General features: G+C 47.0%; 1 protein-coding gene across 2 annotated transcripts; it reads right to left on the bottom strand.

Annotated features, from left to right (window-relative positions):
• Positions 1-18,379: 18,379 nt before the first annotated feature.
• Positions 18,380-24,689, bottom strand: SELENOS (selenoprotein S). 2 transcript variants are annotated; one of them, XM_030931472.1, is made up of 7 exons: positions 24,523-24,674; positions 23,730-23,864; positions 22,474-22,580; positions 21,817-21,906; positions 21,644-21,722; positions 20,011-20,070; positions 18,380-18,855 (listed from the first exon to the last, which is right to left on the bottom strand). In XM_030931472.1, exons 1-7 carry the CDS (start codon positions 24,596-24,598, stop codon positions 18,794-18,796), a joined length of 609 nt encoding a protein of 202 aa, XP_030787332.1. In that variant the 5' UTR covers positions 24,599-24,674; the 3' UTR covers positions 18,380-18,793. The 2 variants fall into 2 exon arrangements, with proteins under 2 accessions (XP_030787332.1, XP_010379985.2); XM_010381683.2 differs by lacking the exon at positions 18,380-18,855 and having other exon boundaries at positions 19,398-20,070; positions 24,523-24,689.
• Positions 24,690-27,816: the final 3,127 nt, after the last annotated feature.

Raw genomic sequence — 27,816 nt, 5'->3', positions numbered from 1 at the left:
CATCGCGGCCCCGGAGCAGCCCGCAGGCCCCGCGCCGGCGCTTTGTTCCGCACGCCCGCCCCGGCCGCCGCTGCCTGCGCCTTTAAGAAGGGACCATGCCCGGCGCGCGCTGGCGGCGGCTCGGGCGCGAGGCGGCGGCGGCTCCTCCCGCTCGCGCGCGGGGGCGCGGGGCCGGCAAGACGGCGACGGCAGTGGCAGCCAAGTCCGGGCCCCCGTTTCGCCTTGCCCGCGTCCCCCGGCTGGCTCGGCTCGGTTCGCACGGCGCCTGCCCCCGTCTTCTTCGTGGCCGGCGCCGCCGCTGCAGCTGCACATCCTCCGGCTTAGCTCGCCATTGCCACAGGAGCCCCTCACGTCACGCACAGCGCGTTATGAAGTGGCCCCGCCGGCGGCGAGCCGTGGCCCCTCTCGGGATCCGTCCGCGCCGCGCGATTGGCGCAAAAGTGAATGAGGGGCGGTTCACGTGGCCAAAGTTTGACCAAAAAAAAAAAAAAAAAAAAAAAGCCCTCTCGGTCGCCCCGCCTGCGCGGTCTGCGACGGGAGCTGGCGGTCGGAGGGGGCGTGGGCTCCGGCCCGGCGCCCGCGGGGCCGGAGCTGCCAGTTAGCCGCGCCCAGAACCCGGCGCAAGGGCGTCCCCGCGGGGCGGCCGGTTCCTGCACCGCGGCGCCGCGGTGCGAATCTCAGAAGCCAGCCTTGCAGCTGGGGCTTCTTGGCCCCCAGACTCCACGCTGCGCACTTTCGTCCCGCACAGACCGTCCTCGCCGCACCCTACGGCCACACCCTTCCTGCCGCCGGGCCGGCCTCCCGCTCCCGGTCCCGCGCTCCGGACCACACTGCAGCTTTGTCCGCAGTCCCGCGGCCGCGGCCGCACGCAGGGAACGGCCGTCCTGGAGCCCTGGGGACGTGTGCGCCTGCGAGTGGACCGTGAATTCAGTTACCTTGTTCCCTGTCGCTAGTTTCTACGCTAAATAAGAAAAAAAAAAAGCCATCTTTAATATTTAAGGTCCACGCTTCTCATACACTACTAGCATTTAATGGATGTTGAAGGCATGGAAAATGATGTTAATGCCCTGGATGGTAAACCCTGCTTTTATTTATATACTGTGTGGGCAGATAGCCGGCTAGTACCCCCAGCTGGGACTTTGTCAGTATTTTAATATAGTCTGTCTGTAAAAGTGCCGTGGATTTCTAAAGACGGATTTTGAGTCCCAGATCCTCTACCCTGGATTTTAAGTTTTATACATTTCATCTACAATACTTCAGCTAAGGCAACAAAAGCGGAGGTCTCCATACAACAAAAGTTTGTGTAGAGTTTCAGTCTTGTTACTTAGTCACCAGTATATTGGGATTTTCTAATGAAACTTTTGAAGGGCAAAGTGTTTCCCTGGGCCTGAGAAGTTACCTTCATTGAATCAAATAAACACAGGAGTTAGGACCGAAAGTAAGCATGCCTGGGGCAATCCTTGGATCTGTCTTCATTGTTGGCCAAATGGTTGAAATACTATCACATAGTTTAAAATGCCAAGCTTTGGGAGCTTCAGATAACTTTTCGGCACCTGAATGGTGGTCACTCTTGTTTATTCTTTGGATATTACCACTTTCTTTGACACTTGTGATTTATATTAAAAATAGTTCATTACCCACCTTCCCACAGACTCCCTCCCTAAGAGGTGATCCACATCTAAAAATAAAATACTCATTATGCAGTGAATACAGGATTCCAGCAGTGGTCTTGGGAAAAATACAGAACATACAACCATGAATTACAGGCTCGAAAACCATCGAAAGAGGTTTCCAGTAAGACCATAAACCACAAATGCCAAGGAGTCACCAGATCCCCCAAATTCGGCAGTAGCCCCGTCATTCACAGTGATTTACATGAAGCACAAATCTGGCAAGATTCAGATGTTCAATTTTGTGGCATATTCAATGATTTCAATATTTCCTAACCTGCTTTAGACTAACCTAGTTTTCTTCTAAACTAGTGTCCAGTGAAAAGTTGGCCAGGTGCGGTGGCTCACACCTGTAAACCCAGCACTTTGGGAGGCTGAGGCGGGTGGATCACCTGAGGTCAGGAGTTCGAAACCAGCCTGACCAACATGGAGAAACCCTGTCTCTACTAAAAAGACAAAATTAACCGGGCGTGGTGGTGCATGCCTGTAATCCCAGCTACTTGAGAGGTTGAGGCAGAAGAATCGCTTGAACCCAGGAGGCGGAGGTTGCCGTGAGCCGAGATTGTGCCATGGCACTCCAGCCTGGGCGACAAGAGCGAAACTCCATCTCAAAAAAAATAAAAATAAAAAATAAAAATAAAAATATATATATGATGGGAATAATATTTTGAGGATGCCAAATATTTTGTCCTCCTCAATATCCTGGTTCCTAGTTGTCCCTCAGTTCCTAGACAGCCTCACCTGTCTCACCTGCAAGCTCAGTGGGGGTCTTTGGTAATGTGGAAAGGATACCCTTTGTAAAGGCTGAGCAATTCCCTGGAGAAGGAGAGTAAGACATAAGGGAAATCCCTCTGGGAGAAGAGGGATATGCCAGGCCAAGAGAGGGTTGGAAGGAGAAGAGAGAAACTGAGGTCCTATAGAAGTTTGCCAGGGGCAGGGACCAATTCCAGCATGCAGCCTGGGAGCAGGAAGGCAAGCTCTAGCACAGCTGGAAGGGGCAGCTGGATTGTTGAGCTGAGGCAGTTCTCCTGGGGAGGAATCCAAAAGTGTCCCAGCAAGGGGCCTGGCTCAGGAGACTATCCTAAGTGGGGATTTCACAGCCAGTAGCAAATACCTGGAATCAACAACTTCAGTGACAGCCAAAGGCCTAAACACCTGGATAGGACTGGTACCCCCAGTATGAAGGCCTGTCCCAAGCCCTGCCCCACTAGTCAATACCGGCAAGGAGCCAGGGAGGACAACGAGGGTCTGGAATATCTGCCCCCAGTGCACACATATCATCCTTCCCCGAAGCCCCCTGGGGGCCAAGGCTGCTCCTCATCCTAAAGCCCCCTCATCCTAATTTATTTTTAAAGGTAAGGAGAAGGCAGGGTGATTCGCATTTATAGGGATTTCACTGCAGTGAACTGAGGAAAGACTTTTCATGATTCCGGGTTTCTTGATTTCACTGTGTTACCGTCCTTCTCTGTTGAGGGAATCATTGACCATTTTTCTCATCATAAAAGAAGGGGAGGTATTAACTGTTACCAGGAACACTTGTAAGAGAAGCCCTTAACTGTAGTTATTCCATGAAACTCCCAATGGCACAGGACTGGCCCAAGAGGTGGGCTGTGATGGATCAGGGATCAGGAGTGTGGGACCGAGTCTGAGCTCTGGGGTGGAGTGAGTTCCACCTGGAGGGGCTCCGGGAGTCCGGCTCTGTCTCCAAATGAGTCTTTCTGCTGGATCACATTAAAGGGTCCTCCATAGTGATTCCAGACCAGTATTCAGAAATTTGTTCAAAAGTCCCAGATCACTTCACTTCCCTTCTGTATTCATGAGTGTGACTCTTCATGACACATCATTAAAATTCATCGCCACCTACCTTACTGAACATTTTCTCACAGATTGCAACTTTGTTCCCACACACTTTACATTTTTTTTCTGTTGCTAATACATTGAACGTCTGTTACCAGTATAACATTTCATATAATTTGCAGCAATTTCTTGGAAACCTTTGGTAAATACCTCAATTGTTTGTTGGCAGCAAGCCTCAAACAACCGACAGAGTTCCCTGTAAGGGCTTCTTTAAAGATGAAGCCTCTCCACTCATGCCTCAAACAGGGGTCCCTGGAAAAAGTGTAATTTATATATATATATATATATGTGTGTGTGTGTGTGTGTGTGTATATATATGTGTGTGTGTGTGTATGTATATATATATATATAAACTTTCAGAAAGGCCTGTTTTAAGAAACAGTGAATGCTGAGGAGTTATAATAATCCATCCTTTCAGAAGGTTCTGTTCACTGCCTGCAAGGAAGAAAACCTATAATGACCACTTTACTAACATTGCCACTTAACTTCTGTTAACCCAATAAAATGCTGCTTCATTACTAATGCTGCTATTAAACTTACAAGCAAGATCCTCATTAGGTTATTAATTTTGCTCAATATTTCCTTCTGTTTGTAGCATTTCCAGTCAGATGCAGGAAAGGACAAGTGAGCAGGGCTTATGTTCTGGCTTCAGACACTGGCCTGTCCAGCCCTTGAGGTTCTGGAATGTCCTTCAGTGCCTTGTGCTGCCGGGATCTGCTTATCGGCTGTGTACACTGTTTCCATCAGACACTGAGTCAGTGTGAGTGCTTCTCACACAAGTATGTGTGTGTGTGTGAGCGTTCATGTGTATGACAGAGACATGGAAGAAATTTAAATTTAGTACAACTCTGTGGACCGGCCAGATGGGATGTGATCTTCCTAACTAAAAAGTGTTGGGTGCCGCCAGCACAGGCACTACTGGGAAACAGCCTGAATGTTCTTTAGGAGATAACCTCACTGCAGAGGCTGAGGACAACTGGCTTCTGGTATAAGACTGAGTCCTTGTGTAGAGGAGTTTGCCTTTCCCATCCCTTGCCAATAAATGCATTGATCTTTAAAGTGGTGCCAGAGTTTCCACAGCTGGGAAGTTTGCTCAAAGACAAAGCTCCCATCTACAGGAGGGAACCCCCTGTTGGAACCCAGGGAGCTGGGCAGCAGCATGGTCACCTGAGGGCTCAGCACAGCTGGGGCCAGATGTGCAGCTCAGACTCTATTCCCACTGGAGGCCTAATGAAGCGTAAAACTGGGAAAAACATTCACGCTGCAGAAGAAGGTTTAAGCTACAAATTGAGGCAGCAGAAATAGGGATCTACAAACACCTGAAAGTACAATGCAAGAGAAAACACTGTCACCATAATACCCATGGCTAAATGGCCCCAGGTCATTGATCCTTCACACACCCTGTTATTGTGCTATCAAGCCCATGCTAGGGTCATAAATACTCTTTTTTTTTTTTTTTTTTTTGAGACAGAGTTTTTCTCTGTCGCCCAGGCTGGAGTGCAGTGGCCAGATCTCAGCTCACTGCAAGCTCCGCCTCCCGGTTTTACACCATTCTCCTGCCTCAGCCTCCTGAGTAGCTGGGACTACAGGCGCCCGCCACCTCGCCTGGCTAGTTTTTTGTGTTTTTTAGTAGAGACGGGGTTTCACCATGTTAGCCAGGATGGTCTTGATCTCCTGACCTCGTGATCCACCTGTCTCGGCCTCCCAAAGTGCTGGGATTACAGGCTTGAGCCACCGCGCCTGGCCATAAATACTCTTAATGCACACCTCATGGATGATAAATGTTGTTTCCAAACTTGGCAATTAAGGCCTCTCTAATAATTCAAAATAATCACTGTATGTATATTCCCTTGGAGGAGTCTGTGGAAATAGAGGCTTTCCCAACATGCTGGCGGGAGAGCAAAGTCATACAAACCCATTGGGAGGGCAGTTTTGTCTGAATATAAGTGTGAATTTTTATTTTCATTTTTTTAAAGACAGGGTCTCACTCTGCCACCCAGGCTGGAGTGCAGTGGAGTGATCGTGGCTCACTGTCAACATTATAAATTACAAGTGCATTTACTTTTGACCCCACAGTCCTTCTTCTGAGAATTTGTCCTCCAACCATACCAGTACAAAATGACACTCGAACGAGGTTATTCTCTGCGACATTGTTTGTGATAGTAAAACATTAGACCCCAGTGTTCATGTATAGGGAAATGGATAAATACACAAAGGCACACCCGTCAGAGAATGAACTGTTGTACAGCTGTAAACCACAGCAAGGAGGCGCTTTCTCTACTGAAATGGAAACAGTTCCACATGGCACAAAACAGAAAGCAGAAAGAAGTTTGCTAGTGTTTTTATAACAAAACCCTAGAGGGATGCACAAGAAATAAAAGTGATGGCCTAATGGGGAGTGGGGAAAATGAGGGCAGTTGAAGTGTGTGCATTTTTTTGTTTCTTTGAGACAGAGTCTCGCTCTGTCGGCAGACTGGAGTACAGTGGCGCGATCTCAACTCACTGCAACCTCCGCCTCCCAGTTCAAGCGATTCTCCTGCCTCAGCCTCCCCAGTAGCTGTGCACCACCACGCCCAGCTAATTTTTGTATTTTTACTAGAGACGGGGTTTCACCATGTTAGCTAGAATGGTCTCGATCTCTTGACCTCATGATCTGCCCACAATGGCCTCCCAAAGTGCTGGGATTATAGGCGTGAGCCACCATGTCCGGCCCTTTTTATTTTTTTAGACGAAGTTTTGTTCTTGTTGCCCAGGCTGGAGTGCAAGGGCGTGATCTTGGTTCACTGCAACCTCCGCCTCCTGGGTTCAAGCGATTCTCCTGCTTCAGCCTCCCAAGTAGCTGAGATTATAGGTGCCTGCCACCACGCCTGCCTAATTTTGTATTTTTGGTAGAGACAGGTTTTCACCATGTCGGCCAGGCTGGTCTCAAACTCCTGACCTTAGGTGATCCACCTGCCTTGGCCTCCCAAAGTGCTGGGATTACAGGCGTGAGACCCATGCCCAGGGTCTCACTCTGTCACCCAGTCTGGAGTGCAATGGAGTAATCCTGGCTCACTGCAACCTTGACCTCCCAGGCCCAAGCCATCCTCTCACCTCAGCCTCCCAAGTAGCTACGACTACAGGCCTTTTTTTTTTTTTTTTGAGATGGGGTCTCACTATGTTGCCCAGGCTGATCAAGTGATCTTCCTGCTTTGGCCTCCCAGAGTGTTGGGATTACAGGTTCGCGAGCCACAGCACACAGCCTTATTTCCCTTGTTTTATATGCGTTCCTCCTTGTACTTTATTCTCTGACCTTCCATAATATTAGAGCATTGTGTCATGTCTTTTCTTAACCTTTTAACATAGAAAAATAATTTTTCAAAATTTCCTTGGATATCATATTGAATATAACAAAGGGCTGGAAGGGCAGTGCTACAACTTTGCGACAATGGCACCCTCTTGTGGTATACAGCTAATTCCTGCGAAGTGAGGATTTCTTTAATCTTGGACTTAAAGAACAATGGTCATTTTACTTTATGGTTAATAATAACCTACTTCTAATTGTCACCTATTCCAGCATTTTCCAAGGTGATACCCTGGTTCTGGATTTGTGGTTCTCCAGCTGGTGACATTGTAACATGAGAGAAATTGAATTAAAAGCTGCCAGCTGGAAACTCCCCTTAAACTCTGAGGGAAGTAGGTAGGTTTCGCAAGCACCCATGATGATTCTTATACCCAGAGTGGTTTGAGAGCCACAGGTCTCTGCTTTCATGTGAGAAATGGGTCAGTTATCTCCCAACGGATGCAGACTATCAGCCAGTGTAAGTTATTGCTGAGAAGCTTTTGTCTTCCTGCATCTGCCTGGGTATCTCAAGCTGCAGAGGAGGTCACCCGAGACAGCTTTTCTGCAGGCCCTTGCTGCTAAAGTCTGAGCAAATAAGCACTATGTGGCTGTACAAAATCCGGAGTTTTCCGGGATACTCTTGGGCATACTGCCTCCAACAGCATCAAACATGCTCACAATGCAAAAGGTTATCAGAGTGCCTTCCCTAAGCCTGGCAAATCTTGATGTACCATGGGGGCTGGTGGGCATAGAATCTGGGGCAGTGGGAGGAGGGGCCAGGGTTAAAGGTCAGAGAGGTTGCTTACATCATCGGGCTTTCATTAGCCCCCCCAACACCAATGTAAAGGGAGTGAGCTCCTCTTCCTCCCCACGAGGGGCTGCTGACCTCTTTGAGACTTCTGTTTTCTTTGCAATTCTCCTAAAACTGCCACCTTTTCTGTATTTTGAAAATTTTTGTGGATAGGGACTAGTCATATATATTTATGGGTACATGTGATAATTTGATACAAACCTACAATGTGTAATGATCAAATCAGGGTAACTGGTCACCTCAAACATATATCATTTCTTTGTGTTAGGGACATTCCAATTCTACTCTTCTAGTTACTTTGAAATACACAACAAATTATTAACTAAAGTCACCCTATTTTGCTACTGAACACTAGATCATATTCCTCTAATCTAGCTCTACTTTTGTACCCATTAATCATTCCCTCTTTATACTCCCTGGTAATCACCATTCCATTCTCTATCTCCATGAGAAGAAAGGTCTCACATATGAGTGCAATATTTGATATATGATAAACTGCACGTTTAAAATGTACAATTTAAGTGTTGGTATATACACCTGTGACACCATGTGTGAAAAAACCAACTCATCTGTGTTTTTCCGCTGCTTTCATACCACAATCAACACAGAAGGTTTCTCTGATCAAACGTGTTGGGGGTTGTGTTTTCCCCGCCAAGAAGCAACCAATCAATTCTTTAGCCAACATCAGCTAGGTGTCCTCCAATTCAATTTTGACACCATCTACCTGGAGATCGCGTCAGATACAGGTTGAGGGCTCAGTGCCCAAGGTGGCTCCTGTCCACACTCAGGCACGTATAAATCTGGGCCTTTGGACCTTGTGACTATGAACTGGGGTTCCCACAACCCCTCTTTGGTTCAGTGAATTTGCTAGAGTGGCTCACAGTACTCAGGGAAACTTGTTTACCAGTTCATTACAAAGGATATTTTGAAGGACACGGATAAACAGCCAGATAAAGAGATACATAGGGAGAGGTCTGGAAGGGTCCTGAGGACAGGAGCCTCTGTCCTGGTGGAGTTGGGATGCACCACCCTCCTGGCACATGGATGAGGTGTTGTTCAGTTCCCTGTAAGCTTCCAAATGTTCAGCTGTCTGAAATCTCCCCAAATCAGTCCTCTTGGGTTTTTATGGGGGCTTCATTACATAGGCATGATTGACTACATCATTGGCCATTGGTGATCAACTAAACCTTCAGCCCCTCTCCCCTCCCTGAGGTTGGGGGATAGGGCTGAAAGTCCCAGCCCTCTAATCCTGCCTTGGTCTTTCTGGTACCAGGCCCATTCTGAAGCTACCTAGAGGGCTAACAGCCACCAGTCAACTCATTAGCATAGGAGAGGACATCACTTGAAGATTCTGAGGATTTTAGGAGTTGTATCCCAGCAAACAGAGTTGAAAACCAAATATATGTTTCACAGTATCACAGACACCATCACCACCAAGACAGCAGATTTGTCTATTACCCTGAAAAGTTTTCTTGAACCACCTTTTCCTCCTTCTCTCCCTGTTCCCCACCTCCACCTCAGGCAACCACTGATCTGCACTCCGTCACTATAGATTAATGTGCGTTTTCTAGATTTTTGTAGAAATGGAATCATATAGTATGTAGTGTTTTTTGTTTGTTTGTTGTTGTTGTTCTTCTGGCCTGGCTTCTTTCACATGGTGTAACTATTTTGAAATCCATCCACGTGGCATGCATCAGTAGTTCATTCCATTTTGTTGCTGAATAGCGTTCCATTCTTTGAACATACCATGATTTATCCATCCATTCACCTGTTGATGAGCATTTGCATTGATTTCAATTTGGGCTACTACATATAAAGTAGCTGGGAACATTCATGTGCCAATCTTGGTATGGACAAATGCTTTTATTTCCCTGAGGTATTTATGGGTGGAATGGCTGTCACTTTTTATGGTACTGCCAAACTGTTTTCCATTTTCTGTTGCTACCAGGAGCGTGTGAGTTCCAGTTCATCCACATCCTCATTAACACTTGGAACAGTCTTTCTAATTTTAGCTTTTTTTTTTTTTTGGCAGAGTGTCACTCTGTCATTCAGGCTGGAGTCAGTGGCATGATCTCAGCTCACTGCAACCTCCACCTCTCTGGTTCAAGCGATTCTCATGCCTCAGCCTCCCAAGTGGGTTACATGTGGGCACCACCACGCCCAGCTAATTTTTTTTTTCTCTTCTTAGTAGAGATGGGTTTTGCCATGTTGGCCAAGCTGGTCTCAAACTCCTGACCTCGAGTGATCCACCATCCTCAACCTCCCAAAGTGCTGGGATTACAGGCATGAACCACCACTGCACCCAGCCTAGCTTTTCCAATAAGTTTGTAGTGGTATCTCATTGTGGTTTTTAATTTGCATTTTCCCAGTGACTAACAATGTGTCTTGGGAGACATACTCTTAAAATGGGACTGGGGACAGGATCGCTCAGCTATTTAAGGAATGAGCAACAGGACTCTGGTACTTACTCCATGGCAGGCAGGCACATCATGGGCATTCAAAGTACCCATGGCCTAGGAAAGTGGATGAGAGCAGAGCAAGGCAGTGGAGGCCAAATGGCTGTGTAGCAGGCACAATGGCAACGAGGATGACTATGAAGAAGGTGGGGTCACCTGGCTGCTTCTGATGGGCCTTGAGTGTGTACAGGGAAATGGACACATTCAAGTTACCTAGGATCTGATGCGGAACACAGAAGAAAATTGAGGTCAGGAGTTCAAGACCAGCCTGGCCAACATGGCGAGACCCTGTCTCTACTAAAAATACAAAAATTAGCTGGACGTGGTGGCATGTGCCTATAGTACCAGCCTCCTAACTGGGAGGCTGAGGAGGGAGAATCACTTGTACCCAGGAGGCAGAGGTTGCAGTAAGCTGAGATCCCACCACTGCACTCCAGCCTGGGTGACAGAGCAAGACTCTGTCTCAAATAAATAAGTAAATAAATAAATAATAATAAGAGAAGAGACACAGACACTGAAAAGTGATCACGTGAAGCCCATGGCAGAGATGAATGATGCAGCCACAAGCCAAGGAAAGCCTCGGGCCACCAGAAACTGAAAGAGGCAAGGAAGGATCCTCCTGTCAAGGCCAGGAAGGAGCATGGCCCTGCTGACACCTTAAGTTTGGCCTCAGAAACTGTGGGAGAAGCAATGTCTGTAGTTATAAGCCACCCAGTTTGTGGTCATTTGTTCTAGCAGCCACAGGAAGTGAATACAGTGAATTTCAGCCCTGCTGGAATTCCCCCATCCCCTGTAGTTGCAGGAAATGGCTGAAGCCCAGGCCAGGCCTGGCTTTAAGGGCTGCAGAGCAGCATTGCCAATGAAATGCTGACCCCTGTCAGGTCTCTAATGCTAAGGGCACTGATGGGAAAGGAGTGGGACCCTGAAATATGATGGTTCGACACAGAGGAGACTGAGAACTGAAAATGCTGAGCCTCCAAATCCCTTCATCTCAGCCCCCTGCCTGCTTCCTCCTGCAGAAACAGCTTTCACTTAAGGCCCTGGACAGTTGTCTCTCCAGCTGCTGATGATCCGGCAGGCATCACTCTCATCGCCCCTCACAACCTCCAGGCAATGGAAAGAGTGTGATTCTAGAAAATCCCAGATCGAAAAGTACAAGGCTCAATGTACCCAGCCATCACTGAAAATGTGGTATATGACTTCATCCATCCCTGTGGCAGGAGTCTGGGAAGAATCGCGGCCACAGACTCCAAGGGTGTCAGGAGGAGGAGAATGGATCCTAAGGCTTGCTAGAGCCCAATTTCAGGAAAAGGAATTCAGGGTTTACTGTGCTGGCTGGAACACCTGGGGTGGTCATATCCATTTAGAAAGTTACCTATGCCTGCAGTCAAGGTGGCCTAGGGAGAGCACTCCAGGGGAAGGCCTGAATGGACTGCATAGAAGGGCTCCCTGCAGCTTATACAGGTAGGAACTGGGTGGAGAGTAGATGTGGAGGGGCAAACAGAACTCATCCAGCACGGTACATCCCCACTGCCCTCGAGCCGGCCTTCCTCCCGTGCTGCTGAAGAGTCCTGGTTCCCCCACCAGCACTTGCTTTATGCTGTGATGAAGGAATGCTCTCTGGGCCATCTCTGGGGAGCATTGTTGGGGAGGGGTGCTAAGCAAGCTACATGTGGTACATCCATGCAACTTGCGGGTGCCCTGAGCCTTGGGACCACATCTCGTCACATGTGAGGGAAATTCCGACAGTTGAACTGTGCTTGCCAAAGGCCACTGTTTTCACTTCCTGTGGCTGCTAGAACAAATGACCACAAAACGGGTGGCTTATAACTACAGACATTGCTTCTCTCACAGTTTCTGAGGCCAAACTTAAGGTGTCAGCAGGGCCATGCTCCCTCCTGGCCTCGAGGGGAGAATCCTTCCTTGCCTCTTTCAGCTTCTGGTGGCCCCAGGCTTTCCTTGGCTTGTGGCTGTGTCACTCCAGTCTCTGCCGTGGGCTTCATTTCACGTGGTCACTTTCTTTCAGTGTCTGTGTCTTATTTATTTATTGAGACAGAGTCTCGCTGTGTCACCTAGGCCTTCATGTGGTCACCTTCAGTGTCTGTCTCTTTTATCTATTTAGACAGTCTCGCTCTGTCACCCAGGCTGAACAGAGTGCAGTGGCGGGATCTCGGCTCATTGCAACCTCTGCCTCCTGGGTTCAAGTGATTCTTCTCTCAGCTTCCCAGTTGGGACGCTGGGACTACAGGTGCATGCCACCATGTCCGACTAATTTTTGTATTTTTAGTAGAGACAGGGTCTCGCCATTTTGGCCAGGCTAGTCTTGAACTCCTGACTTCAAGTGATCTGCCCACATCAGCCTCCCAAAGTGCTGAGATTACAGGCTTGAGCCACCAAACCTGGCCTCTTCGCTTCTTTTATAAGGACACCAATTGTTATGAGCTGAACTGTCCCCTCTAAAATTCATATGTTGGACCCTAAACACTCAGTACTCCAGAATGTGACTATATTTGGTGACAGTCTTTAAAGAAGTAATTAAGAAGAGCCCATTAGAGTGGGCCCTAATCTGATATGACTGATGTACTTGTAAGAAGAGATTAGGACACAGAGAGGAAGGAGGGGTAACTGTGACAAAGAAAAGACCCTGTGACTAGGCAGCAGGAGGGTGGCCATTTGCAAGTCAAGAATTGAGGCCTTGGAGGAAACCCCTGCAGCACCTCCTCCAACTTCCAGCCTCCAGAACTGTGAGAGAGTAAATGTCTGTGGTTGAAGCCACCCAGTCTGTGACATTTTGTTATGGCAGCCCTAGTGAACTCATACACTAATCACATTGGCTTAGGGCCCACCCTAACTCAGCAGACCTCATCTTTTTTTTTTTTTTTTTTGAGGCGGAGTCTCGCTCTGTCGCCCGGACTGGAGTGCAGTGGCCAGATCTCAGCTCACTGCAAGCTCCGCCTCCCGAGTTTACGCCATTCTCCTGCCTCAGCCTCCCGAGTAGCTGGGACTACAGGCGCCCGCCACTTCGCCCGGCTAGTTTTTTTGTATTTTTAGTAGAGACGGGGTTTCACCGTGTTAGCCAGGATGGTCTCGATCTCCTGACCTGGTGATCCGCCCGTCTCGGCCTCCCAAAGTGCTGGGATTACAGGCTTGAGCCACCGCGCCCGGCCAGCAGACCTCATCTTAACTGGATTATATCTGCTGAGATTCTATTTCCAAATAAGGGCATATTCACAGGTACTGGGGGCACATTTTGAGGGACACAACTCAACCCCTAACAGTCACCTTGAGTGCAGGCATTGGTTAATGAGCTTAGCAGATATTAAAGCCAGGCACAGTGGCTCATTCCTGTAATCTCAGCATTTTGGGAGGCCGAGGCGGGAGGATCACCTGAGGTCAGGAGTGCGACCACCCTGGCCAACAAGACGAAACCCTGTCTCTACTAAAAATACAAAAATTAGCTGGGCGTGGTGGTGCATGCCTGTAATCCCAGGTACTCAAGAGGCTGAAGCAGGAGAGTGGCTTGAACCCGGGAGGCGGAGGTTGCAGTGAGCCGACACCGTGCCACTGCACTCAGCCTGGGTCACAGAGTGAGACTCCATCTAAAAAAAAAAAAAAAAAAAAAGAGATATTAAGCCATCCCCAGAGGCTCACTCACGCCTTCAAGCTGGGCTCAGTCAATGGCAGGCACAAGCAGAAGGCTGGTGGGTGGGAGGAGACTAAGGTCATTTATTGTAGTCCTCGCTGGGTCACTGAGAGCTGGCTGTTTCTATTGAAGGCTGGTCTCTGTCAGGCAGCCCTCTCCCCAAGTCCTGGTAACTGCTCGCTAGGTTTGGGGACATTAAAGACTCCCTGATGTTGCTAGCCACCCGGATTGTATCATGCCTAACCCTGTCTGCACCCTGGCAAACAGCTCCTTTACTAAACGCTCCTCAGCTACCCAATTTGAGCATGCCATTTCCAGCTGACTCCTGACTGCTACAGGCCATTTTCTAGGCTCTTTTGGGATTCAGGTGGAGTGTACTGGTCAGAGCAGGAGTCTTCACATTTGCTGGGTAATTCTCTTGCTTATAAATTTTGGGGATGGTCCTCAAAGATCAAGTTGGGGCAGTCTTGATCCAGATGGGGAGAAGTTTCACAGACACAAAGATGTATACTAAGGCTGTATGACCCGGAAGACTCACTTCTACTGCAAATGGCCAGTTTCTTCCCCTCCCTGCATCTACGCCTTTGCAATGTGACTCGACAGCTCCTCCAACCGAGAGGCAGTGCCTTCCTCCAGCCTTTGCATTGGGACTGGCCTTATTAATTGCTTTGACCCATGGGATGGTAGCAAAATGTGGAGCAAGCAGCAACTTGAAACACTTGGGCACACTGTTCTTGGAAATGAACCGCCATGTGAACAAATCCGGGTTAGCCTGCTGCAGATGGAGAAATACATGGGCCAGTCACCTGTCGCCCAGCTTACCACCAGCCAGCTGACAGATGTGAGGGAGGCCACTGGGCCCTGCCAGCCGCCAGCTGACCACAAGCATGAGTGTGGCCAAGACCAACTGAGCCAGCCCAACAGAATCTTAGCGATAAATGGTTGTTTGAAGTCATGTTCAGAGCAGTCCAGATGCTGGAAACACTGAGCTGACCATCTTCCAAATCAGAGGTCACCCTGGCAAGCTCACGTCTCTTGCATTTTTTGATGACAAGCACTTCTTATTACAGGGTTTGTCATTGTTTGGAATGATGACAAAGAGAAGCCTGAAGTGCTCCAAGTGGAGGCTTGGAATAGCTACTTCAAAGAGAAGGGGGCTTACCCTGCATCAACATCTGCAGACATGCACTCCTAAAGCTGGTCTGGTGGCATTGGATGACCCCCTCTCAGGATGCTGAAGGCAGCAAGGGGCCAGTGAAGTTTCCTCAGAACCTGCAAAGGACCACGTAGACCCCAAGACAGACATAGCTACTCAGGAGTGTTAGGAGCTGGTACTAATACTGAACACTAGACTCCTGGTTTGTGGTTGTTAACAGATTGAATGTATGTGTCCCCCCACAAATTAGCATGTGGAAATCCTCACCCCCAAGGTGATGGTATTTTGGGGGGGTACCTTTGGAGGTTAACTAGGTCATGATAATTAGTGCTCCTACAGTGGAGGCCCCAGAGCTCTGTCCACCACGTGAAGACACAACGAAAAGTTGGCTGTCTGCAGCCTGGAGGAAGACCTCACCAGAACCCAGCCATGCCTGCACCCTGATCCTAGACTTCCAGCCTCCAAAAACAAATGCCTGTTGTTTATAAACCACTCAATCTGTGGTACTGTTACAGCAGCTAAGACAGAGGAAAAGGTTGTTTCATCTTTAAATTATTTCCTACAATTTCCAACCCCTACTTCCATAGAAGTGGAATCTAGCTACAGAATAAACCTAAGTTAGGTCTCCATAAGTCAGATCATTTCTTACTGGAATGTGTACTTCCCATCTGTGGGCCTTCATCAGCTCTCATCATCTACTTCTGTGACCATGCAATGCTCGTCTTCCCCCACAGACCTCAAGGACCTTAGGGCGGGGCCTGTGTTTACACTGTCCACAGCATCCTCGGCACGCCCAGGCCCATTCTGAGCCTTTAGTTTCCCAGAGCCCATAGTTTTCTGTGAGTTCTTCGAAACAGAGCATTTGAATTGGGGTATGAGACACTGATATTTTATCATAAGTCACAACTACCTGTCTACAGAATCACTAGAAGATGCGTTTGTACATGTGTGGTATCCACAATGCCACTTTCACCACGTGGCATTAGTGATGGTTTCCTTCTTGCCTTTTCTAACTCCATGAGGTAGGAGCTTATGTCAGGCCTTGTTCTAGTTGCCAGGGATGCATCCACACACCAAAGAGACAACTCCTTTTGTCTTGGAGGAAAAGACACAATTACAGCAAAATGTGACAGTTGTGCCAGAGGAAGACTGGATGCTCTGAGCACAGCAGTCACCCCAAACTGACTTCTTCCCCTTAGAGTCAGGGGAGAAAGGGGGAGGGAAGGAGATCACCTCAGCCACTGTATGAGACAGAGGACAAATATGGCCAAGAGAACAGGTCTAAAGACAGCTCTGGGCACCCCAGGGGTTTCAGGAAGGTGAGAAAAAGCAGCAAAAGAGAATGAGGAGTGGCCAGAAACAGGAGAAAACCAGGCCAACTCGGCGTTTCGGAAGCCGAGGGAAGTGTTTCTTGAGAAGTGCTCAAGGACCACAAAGGATGCTAACTTCAGGTGAGGACCAAGGCAACCCGTCACTCCCTGCCACAGGTGACCTGAAGAGCAGCTTCAGCAGAATGCATTTAACAGCAAATGCAGGAAGAGAAATTAGGGAACACAGAACACTTTTTCAAGACTAGAGACCATGGCACAATTGGCAAAGGAGAGAGGTGCAAGCTGTCATGGGGGCTAAAACCCAGTGTGTAGTGTTCTAGAAGAAGGGAGGGCTGCAGAGGGGCATGTAGGAAATGTGTTGTCAAGTCATGTCAAGTCAAATATAGTGAGATCAAAATTCCACTGGTGTTTGTAATGGGATGAACCCAGTAGGAGCACCTTCCACATCCCTAAGGGGTAGGGTGAGGAACGCCTACTCAGAGGCACCCAGGGCTGCGCATTTGACAGACACAACGAAAGTTGGCCCTCTGCAGCCTGGAAGAAGGTCACACCAGAACCCAGCCATGCCTGCACCCTGATCCTGGACTTCTAGCCTCCAAAAACAAATGCCCGTTGTTTATAAACCACCTTTTAAGTGCTCTTTCCAAGAAGAGACAGACTTGACATGTTACCTATCTGATGAGGAGCAGCCAGTGGAGATGGCATGAAGGAGAGGAGAGGAAGGGGGCGCAGAGTGGAGTCCCTGAGGAGGATGGGATCCAGGCGGGGATGGGATCCAAATGTGGCCATTGAAGTCTTTTCTCCTCAAACATTTGGCCAAGGCACAACTCCATCTCCTAGGCATTCCAATTGAAGACTCATGTGTGTTCTGCCCCAGGATTTACTCATGTTGCTCCATAATTAGGATGGGGTGCTTTACACATTATCTAACACTTGACAGCTCCCAGTGTCCGTCCCAAACTCCTGCAAACTGCCAGGACACACCGTGAGCTCCACAGCAGCCTCTGCTGGTGGACAAGGTGAGCGTACGGCCTAGGTTTGAAGCATGGTTTTTATGGCTCTGGCCCAGTCCCTTCTCCAGGGCCCTCAGCTTTTGACATTTGCACCGCTGCCCCCAATTTCTCATTTTTTCAGAAAGGGCCAAGACCCGCTTTCCCCAGCAAGCTCAGTCCACCTTTCTGAAATGCTTAATGCCCTAGATCTGTAACGTGATTTTCACTGTATTATTACTCCACGTAACTTTTTTTTTTGAGATGTAGTTTTGTTCTTTGTTGCCCAGGCTGGAGTGCAATGGCATGATCTTGGCTCACTGCAACCTCCACCTCCCACATTCAAACAATTCTCTTGCCTCAGCCTCCCATGGAGCTGGGATTACAGGCATATGCCACCACGCCCAGCTAATTTTTTATATTTTTAGTAGAGACAGGGTTTCACCACATTGGTCAGGCTGGTCTCGAACTCCTAACCTCAGGTGATCCATCCATCTCGGCTGGTGGGATTACAGGCGTGAGCCACCAGGCCCAGTCACATAACTGTTTAATTAGCTACAAGAAGCTCCCCGCACCTTGATGCCCTAAGGCCTTTGGCTAATATGAACACAAGGATGAAGTAGACAACAGTGAGTAGGGTTGTGGACCAGTGACTAAACCCATCTAAGCTCCATCTAAGCTTCAGTTTCTGAAAACCAAGGTTAGTAACATACCCATTTCATAGGATTCTAGGGGTATCAAATAGAAATCGACACTCCTGCCAAGTGGTAAGTGCTCTTCAAATGCTATTACACAATGCAAGTTTCCCTCTCCCCTCCATTATCTCCTCATCGTTCTCCATGACACCCTCCCTCCACTCCCACCAAAAGGTGCTAGATGCAAGGGGGGCATGCAGAATTCAAGCACTGTTTCTTCCCATGAAAAAAAATCAGGTTTCAAGGTAGTCAGTCACATCTAATAGTATACTAAAACATACCCCTCTACGTTTTTTTTTTTCTAATTTTCATAGTTTATTTCTATTTGTAACTCTTGTGTTGAGGGCTCTTGATGGACAGCAGCAAGGGAGCTGCTCTGCTGCATATGAAACCCTGACCCAGAGCCCCTCTACTTATGACATGTGTAGTTGACAGCCACTTCACATACATTTTCAGTTACAGAAAATATACTCAAGGAAGAATGTTAAAAAGTTTCCTTATATCCTACAAGGGGTTCTCTCTAGATGTAAACAAATCTGGATGAAATATTTTAATCCAAGTATACCATTTCCCACGTCGTAAATCTTCTGTGCTGGTGGGAGCCAATCCAGTTACACACTGGAAGGGGAGTGAGGGTCCCAGGACTTCCCCACACCTCTCACAAGGTCCACCCTTGTTTCCACTGACCCTCTCTTTGACCTGAAACCCCCAATTTCCTCCACAGGCAAAATAAAACTCAAGTCTCTCTAGACTCACAGACTTAGTTAGTCTTGACTATGTCAACCTATTTGTTTGTAATTACACTGCTCAAGGCTCCCGTTTCCTCTCCTTCAGCCATTCTCCAGAGCGCTCCTCAAGAGATTTTAAGTCTCGCACGGCCAGACTGTATTTCCCTCTGTCAAGAAGCAACCACGGAATATTCTACCTGCAGGAGATAACAAATGTTGACTAATTTATGTATGAGACCATTCTAGAGTGCTTTTGTAGTGAATTACCCCTATTCTGAAGGTGAATGTTTTTCCTTCTGATGATCTAGATGGGGTCCACACACTACAGCATGCAGCCCAAATCCAGCCCAGGAACAGAGAATCTTTTTAAAAAACAATCCTTTAAAAATATAAAAACCTAAGACTATATGACAGAGATCGTATGTGGCCTGTAAAGTCTAAAATATTTACTATTTGGCTCTTTATCCAAAACTGCTGATAGTGCCTCTGGACAAGAGCATAAAAGGTAAGTCATGGCATAAGGGAAGAACTGAGAGCACGCGTAGAAATGCGGTCAGCCTATGAGGAACCTCGAGGCATGATGTTTCTTTATCCCAGTAATTCAGCAACTGGACTCCAAGCACCCGATTTTGTGGATGAACCCCAAGGAGTCTGTCAACTTTCAAAATCACCGCAGCCGTCTGCCACGTGCCAGACTTATTTTGGGTAAGCAATAATAAATAGAGAAATAAGTTAATAGTTGGAAGTTGTGAGTAATAAAAAGCTATTTAATGTTTGATAGACAAATTCAAGTCCATAAATCTCCTTGAATAAAGATGCTAAAAATGTTATTCTCGTTTTTTAAATAGTTTTGTTTTTACAAAGTTCTATACATAAAAATAAATATACAGAAACAAACCCCATCAACTGTCCACATCAGTAATCCTCACTGGTGGGCTCACCATTGATAAGGAAGACATCATTCAACGCAACCTGTCACAGAGACTGTCCTAGCAGCAAGGATTTCTAATTTCAAAAGAACATTACTAGGCCTCTTTTATCAAGACTGCTCATCATCTAGAGGCCTTTACCTACCAACTAGCAATTAACCATGAAATCAATGAATGCAATCACTGTCTCCAAGTGGAATGTGACTAATGACCTAATGCCTAGAGGCAACATCTATACCTTTTGCTGACTGGAGCCCTGACATATGCAGGTGTAGTTAGGAACAGAAATCAACCCCACCTCCCCTTGGCTAGTCACTGTGAAAAGCGTGCGTAAGGCAATTGAATCGAGGGTTAAGGATTCATCTTGCTAATGTCAAAAGCGACACTAACAAGATTTTTAGCCTCATCCGCCAGATGACGGACCTCTGCGTCCAGGTCTCCAGGAGCAGGTTCCACCTCCTTCACCAGACAAAGGGTTATAACCTAGAATGACAGAAAAGAAGCACAACAGTATTGATAAAATCTGAAAATCTGGGGACATTCTATATCCAAAATAAAATTATGAGAGTGACATGCAAAGCATTGCAAAGATATGGATTCTAAGGGACATTTAAAAAAACCTTTTAGCTGCTATATGAAAAAAAAAACCTTTATATTGTGATTGCCATTTGAATTGATTTTCTGGTGGGGAAAAAAATCATTCAGCTGCTTTGTCCCAACTCCAAAACACATGCAAAAGAGTCACCAAAAACTCTCTCAAGATGGCCTGATTTAAGTATATGAATCCTCCGATCACAGTGCTTATTGAAACTCACACATTCAAATAAGGGCCGTTCAAGCTACAGAAAACGGATTAAAAAAAATCAAAACAGAATCAAACTTGTCACTTCTACCAGTCAGAACAGGGTCATCTGTATCTTTCCCTACCCCCCGCCACCCCCCTCCCTCGTTGAGTTTCCCAAAGTCAATGGACAACTGGTAACCTGGTTGAGTGTTCAGGTTCTAGGGCCAGCCAGAACTTAAAATGTTGGCGTTACTCCTTACTTGCAGTGGAATCTTTGGGCAATTAAAGCCCGTGCCTCAGTTTCCTTATTTGTAAAGCCAGGTTAGTCAAAGCCCCAGCTCAGAAATGCTGGGGACGCTGAAAGAGGCCATGCATGCAAGCAGGCCACGCATTCCATCTTCTATAATTTCCATTTCTCTTCTAAATATCACCTCTCTGTATCTAAAAATAAGTTTCCAGCAGGACCATTTAAAAATAGCATTTTCTTTCCAGATGCATCACCTTCTCTACAGCAAGCCAGGTTTAGTCTTCTGACACAAAGGGGATTACAGCTCAGCGTTTAAGGTCAGCCAATTTTGTAGCCCTGCTGCCTTGGAGCCCATGTCCCAGTCTTTCCTCAGTCCTCAAAGATGCCATCAGGCCTCCAGGGCTCTGCTGTGCCCCTCTCTTCCTATGCAGGATACAAAGTCTTCCGCCTTGGTTCCTACAGTGTTCTAGTGTCTTTGTTCTCTCCTTACTCAGCAGTAACTTGCAACTCTTAGCCAGAATCACAAAGGATTGCTTATTTTCATTTGCGAGTCCCATCTTCCCAAATTTGAAATTCTCAGGGATGGGATGAAGACAGACTGCTGTGGCATTATCCAGAATCCCTGGGGCAGTGTTGCACACAGGAAAAAGCTTTGGATGAGCATCTGTCTGCTACTCCTTGTTATTTGCAAGAAACAAGGTGGTCCCGTCTAGAAAGACCAAAACCACTGTGTTCCAGCCCCTTAACACTCATCTGAAGATTGGCAGACAATTCCTCACCCTACTTAGCTCTCCCCCTATGGGGCTGCAGAAGGATCAAGTGAGAATACTGTAAGTACAATCCTTCCAAGTACTTAGTGACGACCTAGGAGGTGGTTTGCATCTGTTTCCTTTATTGAATCTTTACAATCCTAAGGAATTAGTCTAAACTTAAGGACAAAGAAGCAAATAATCTTGTTTCTACAAGGTTAACTATATCCTGTAAGTGCTGAAAATTTGTTAACATTTGACATCAGTGGTGCTTACCACCTCCCCGCAACGGTTTTCTGTCCGATTTCCGTTTCACGACGACAGATGAAGTGGAAGGCCCAGGACTGTCTTCCTCCTGTTTGAACACACACAGGTGTAAGAAGCAATTAAAACATTCTACTTGGCAATCTTCATCTACTGCATGCCAGCTGGCCGAGGTCTCCAGTCACCTGAGGCTTCTTTGCGTTTCCTTTGTAACTTTTTCCTTCTTGCATGCTGTCCCACATTTCAATCTTCTGTCTCCTTTTTTCTTCTTCAAGCTGAGAAACAATCACATTGTACAGAAAGAGTTCAGAAGCTGCCATCTCTCTCAAAGACAACGCTAACTCTGATAATTCTTAATTTAAATGTTTTTCAGAACAAACTTCACCCTTGTTTTCTTTAGTTAGTAAAACTGTTGTGATCTGGTGGTGTGAGTTTAACTCACATAGAGAAGCTTTGGTTTTTGTACACTATTAAGGAAAGCAAAATGTTTCACGAAAAAAATTACTGACTCCATTCTTCTGAAACTCATTCCTATCAGTACATTTTTGGTAATGTGGAAGACACAGGCACATGCACACACACACTCACATGCATCCTGCTCCAGTCTGTCCCTCCTTTTGTGCTCTGGACCTTTCATTGTAATATATTCACACATCTAGTGTTCCCTAACAATAGTGTATACTTCTTGGTATATACTACATCGTAGGAACTGAAATGCTTACTGAATCTAATGGGATAGGACCTGGTCCTAGAAGCTTATAGACAACACACACATAGGCATCGTTATCCACTAAGCCTCAGACAACTTCTATGTACACATTCAAACTGAAGCTAGTTCATACCTGTTTCAGTTTTTCCTTATGCTTTTCAACTTGCGCATTTAATTCTTCTTGCATTTTCAATCGAGCAGCTGCTAAAGCTTCTTGTCGTTTAACAACAACATCAGGTTCTAAAATGTCAAAAAAAAAATGGAGATAAAGCACTCTGTACAATATAAAATATAAACTTTTGAGTGTCCATATTATTAAAAGTATAAAGAGGTATGGACATCAGACAATGAAACATGTTTTTTACATGAGTACTCCTAACACCTCTGCATATATTTATTTTACTGCTTCAGGGGGCAGGGGTCTGTTGCTGAGCCATGGATTTTAGCTCCAAATATCTACATCACCAGAAACCTGTTAGAAATGCCAGTTTCTAAGTTCTCCTGAGCAATTCCAATTCATAAAGCCTGGGATGGTAGCCAGAGCACATCTTGGATACCTCAGTGACACCCACAGTCTCTAGGTTGACTAGAATCCTGGAAGACTACTAAGGAAATATAAAGTTTTCTAAATCATTATCCATCCCTCAATTAGCCCAGAAGTAAGATTCTTAAATATTTGTTTCTACAGAAAAGAAAAATCCTTCCAAATAGCATTATGAGTAGACATGAACTCATTTCTACTCATAATGTCTACTCATAGTCTCGCTCTTTGCGACAGAGCTAGACTCCATCTCACAGAAAAAAAAAAAAAAAAAGCTGGAGTGCAGTGGCACAATCTCAGCTCACTGCAACCTCCACCTCCTGGGTTCAAGCGATTTCTCCTGCCTCAGCCTCCCTTATAGCTGGGATTACAGGCACCTGCCACCATGCCCCACTAATATTTGTATTTTTAGTAGGGACGAGGTTTCACCATGTTGGCCAGGCTTGTCTTGAACCGCTGACCTCAACTCATCCGCCTGCCTTGGCCTCCCAAAGTGCTGGGATTACAGGCGTGAACCACCGCGCCCAGCCAAGAACCATATACTTCCTTTTTAAAAAACAAAACAAAACAAAACAAAAGGTCTCAATCAATTGCCCAGGCTGGAGTGAAGTGTGACCCGATCATAGCCCACTGCAGCTTTGACTTCCTGGACTCAAGTTATTCTCCCGCCTCAGCCTCCTAAGCAGCTGGGACCACAGGTGTGTGCCGCCTCTCGGCTATTTTTTTTTTTTTTTAATAGAGACAGGGTCTTGCTATGTCGTCCGTCTTACTTTTAATAAGAGACTAAATCTTAATATAAAGAAGTAGGTGTAAAACCACCGCTTTCATTTCGGTTATCAGGCACTAACCCACGGAAGCCGCAGCTCGGTCCAGCTGCCTCTGCCTCAAGGCTCTCAGCCGGGCGGAAAGCTTCTGAAAGACCACGTAGAGAAGGATGCAGCTGAAGACGATGTACCAGCCATAGCTGGCCAGCAAAGAGCCCACTGAAAAGAAAAAAAAAGTTTTCAAAAAAACTAAAAACGACACTACTAGTTGACCTTTCCATAAGACTCAACAAACGCAAACTAAGTCTAACTCCTGACCTCAAAGCCTTCATGGTCTAGGCTGCGGACAAAGCCTCCTAAGTAGATCGTTAAAATATGAACAAGAAGCGCGACACTTCAGGGATCACTGAGAAGTGAGACTTCTCAACCATCTGGGGAGTCAGGGGCAGTTACAGCGTGGAGGGCACAGCAACTGGGTTTTGAAGAATGAAGAGCAACTAATCTGAATCAGGAAGGCAAAGGCCTTTCAGGCCTAGGGAACCACATATAAAGGGGTGACAGCGCGGGGTTAGGAGTGTGTAGGGGGCTGTGTGGGGCAGGTCCCAGAGGCAAACGCCAAGGGCCGAGTGACCCCCGGAACTACAACAGTAAGGGCTTGGTTCGCAAAAAAAGACTTGCGCAAACAACGGCCAGCCTAGCCGCCTAGGGAAGTGCGGCTCCCGAGAAGCCTACGCGCAAGGTCCGGGCCTGCTGCTCAGAGTCCGCGTAAGCGCCAACGCCCGTCCGTTCCCAGGCCTCCCAGGCTCCGGCTCCCGGAGCAGCGAAGGACGACCCACCGATCATGGTGGCGCGCCCCTGCTGCCCCGCAACGACTCACCCGTGACGTGCAGGAAGCGCAGTCCCTCGGTCTCTAGGGCCGGCCGCGCGGACAGGGAATCCTCTTGCCGCTCCATGACGGCCACCGCCGCCCAGGCCGGCCGCCGCGCCTCCAGCCGGACGCTTCCGGTGCGCTCCCACGCACACGTGGCGCGCCCGGACGCGGTCGTGGTCTCGGCCAATCGCAGGCCGGCCCCGCCCCGACGCTGGGCCAAACGCAGGGGGCGTGGCCGAGGGGCGTGGCGGGGGAAAAATCCCGGCTACTCTTGCTGGGGCCGGGACGGCGCGTGCGGGTACGTTCTGTGATATTTCCTGGCTTGAGTCGGGGTGGAGGACAGCCCTCTTTCACGGATTTCTTACTGAATTTCTACTTTCTTTTTTTTTTTTCTAATTGGACACTGAAGCCAAGGAGGTCGGTGGTCGCCCGGAGGCAGGATTTGCACCCACATCCTTGCCCAGGGCACATTGGACAACAGGGCTCAGTAGGTTGACGACTCCCAGCGTTTGAGGGTTGCAGCCAACGTCCACCCCAAGTGAAAGCACAAAACGTGGGCAGCCTCCTGCTTCTGCTGCTAGTGATACCTTTCAGGCCAAGAAAGTCTCCACCGATCCTCAAGGTTCTTTTCTCCAAAATCAAAACTTCTTAGGAAAGAACGATCATAGTAACGGCTCTAACCTGTGTTGAATTATACTGTATCATCACAAGCCACGATCACAGAGTTACTCCTAATAGTGTCCTGGCTGTGTTCCTCTGCCTGCAGTGTCGTCCTGCACCCTCTTCCGCCACTCAAACGTCACCACCTTTATGGTGACCATAACCATCCTATTTGAAATTTGACCTTGGGTTTTTCTGGAGCATTTGAAGTGCACATACCTAGTTGTGTCTCAAAAGAAGGGTTGGGAATTGGGAATATAACTGAAAAAATAATGAACAGGTGACAACATCCGAGTGCTGTCTCACCACCGTCGCCAGGAGCAGTGTGGGGAAGGCAAACCCTGACATGAAGCGTGAATGCAATCCGTGTTTCTTCAACGCAGGTTTGCCAAGAAGTTCCTCAAGGGGGACGGCTGCAGGGATTTGAGCACTGACCTCATCAAGGTTTCCCAGCAGTGTATTCAGAAAGCAATAAAGGGAACCTGGCATTCATGAGCCATAGCAAAGAAAAACCTGAAAGCTCTTCTTCCCTGTTGGCCACCTTGAAAATGCACTCCTCAAATGAACAAACCGAGGACTCTGGATGTCATCCATAAAGGCTGTGAAGATAGCTTATCAATTTAATGAGGAATTTTACGAGGGAGGATATAATTTCCTTCTTCATGTTTGCCTTTCAGTTGTAAAAGATGATGAACCACCATCACTCTTTGCTTTGCTACAGAGTGATTTCTCACTTGCTGTGGCATCTTGCAGTAAACATTTATGTGCTAAATTGAATGACTTCTTGGAATTATAGCTGCAATTCTCGGTCCCAGATTAGCTTTAAATCCACCTTACATCTAAATACTGATGAACTAGACAGGATGAACAGGGTTGCCTGACCTCTTTTGTTAGGCTGTGAAGGACATTAGGTACACTGTACTGGGGTCATAGTTCATGGAAAAAAATGGTTAGGCTTCACTTTTCTCTCAGGAAGCTCATAGCAAAACAGTTTCAATCAATGCTTGGGAGCAGTTTTATTTTTATATAGTAACTTAACAGGATGGTTTAACAGAGTTCCCCACTTAACAAGGTGTCAGATGAAGACTTGAGAGCTTCAAGAATGTTGCAGTGGGCCAGGAATGGTGGCTCTTGCCTATAATCCTATTGCACTTTAGGAGGCTCAGGCGGGAGGATCCCTTGAGGCCAGAAGTTCAAGACCAGCCTGGGCAACACAGCAAGATCCCATCTCTACAAAAAAATTTGGCCAGGCACGGTGGCTCACGCCTGTAATCCCAGTACTTTGGGAGGCCGAGGTGCGTGGATCACCTGAGGTCAGGAGTTCAAGACCAGTCTGGCTAACATGGCGAAACCCTGCCTCTACTAAAAATACAAAAATTAGCCAGGTGTGGTGGCAGGCGCCTATAATCCCAGCTAATAGGGAGGCTGAGGGAGGAGAATCGCTTGAACCTAGGAGGTGGAGGTTGCAGTAAGCTGAGATTGCACCACTGCACTCCAGCCAGGGTGAAAAAAAAGCAACCTCACAAAACTTAGTTATGGAAGAAGATCCTAAATTGCAAAGATGTGTTGTTGCCAGCTTTCAATCCATGTCAATGAATTAAGTCAACATGCACAGTATAAAAATGCCAAAATGTTGCATCTGGTTACATTAAGGAACGTTTGCTTTGTTTGCCTTGTTTAGCTACCCTATCCTGTAATGTCTGTAATCACAAAGATGGAATAAATTGTAACATTTTAGGTTCTATCATTTAAAAAAGGCAACAATCCTTTTCACTCAGGACTTTGCAACATAAAACGGAAACCAGTATTAACTCATGAAAATGCACATTCTAAGCATATAGAAAACCGAAGTATCCTTGTAGACTATTGTGAACTAGTGTTGTATACATATGTACATATAATGCACATATTCCACTAAAATCTAATAGATATTAAATTATTTGAGTGCATGGATGATGGGCTTTTGTTTCAGTTCCTAGCACATTGATCTTCTGGTCCTATTGACAGAAGTTACTCATCCTAGCCAGGCATTTGTTACCTTTGTCACTTTAATCAGGTGATCAGGTGTTATAACCTTACCTGGCTTGGCTTATCTAGAACAGGAAAAGGTATTTCAACAAACACTTTGCTCAATGTAATTGCTCAGGTATTATTTGCAGAAAGAGGACAAAGGTGGACAGTAACCAGGACTGTCACCTGTCACTGATTGTTGTAGGCTAAATAATTGGCCCTAATTTGTCATTCCTTCTCACAGCCACATCCTTGCTATGGCAAGGTGAAAGGAGTGTATTTCCCCATCATCCTTTGACCCTGTACTTGGCGAGGTGGCTTGCTTTGGTTAATAGTAAGTGGGCAGAAAAAAGTGTGTCAGTTTTTAGTGTACATAGGCCTTTAGAAGCTCCTAGTGTTTACTTCTTGTGCCTTTGCCAGGTGAGCTGGCTCATCTGAGACCTGTAAAGAAACCAAGCCACCCCAGTTAATCCAGACCTACAGTGATAAGCAGAGTCAACTATAGAATAGTGTTGTTGATTAAAACCCCTGAGTTTTGTGGTGGATTGTTATACAGCATTATTGCAGCAATAGCCAACTAATGAAGTGCCAAGGTTTTCACAAAAGTATATGCAACAAGACGGGATTAAG

Source organism: Rhinopithecus roxellana, chromosome 5 (assembly GCF_007565055.1).
Source record: "Rhinopithecus roxellana isolate Shanxi Qingling chromosome 5, ASM756505v1, whole genome shotgun sequence".
NCBI lineage: Eukaryota > Metazoa > Chordata > Mammalia > Primates > Cercopithecidae > Rhinopithecus > Rhinopithecus roxellana.
Note: the sequence above shows the minus strand (reverse complement) of the source record. Positions and strands in the feature narration are given on the sequence as shown.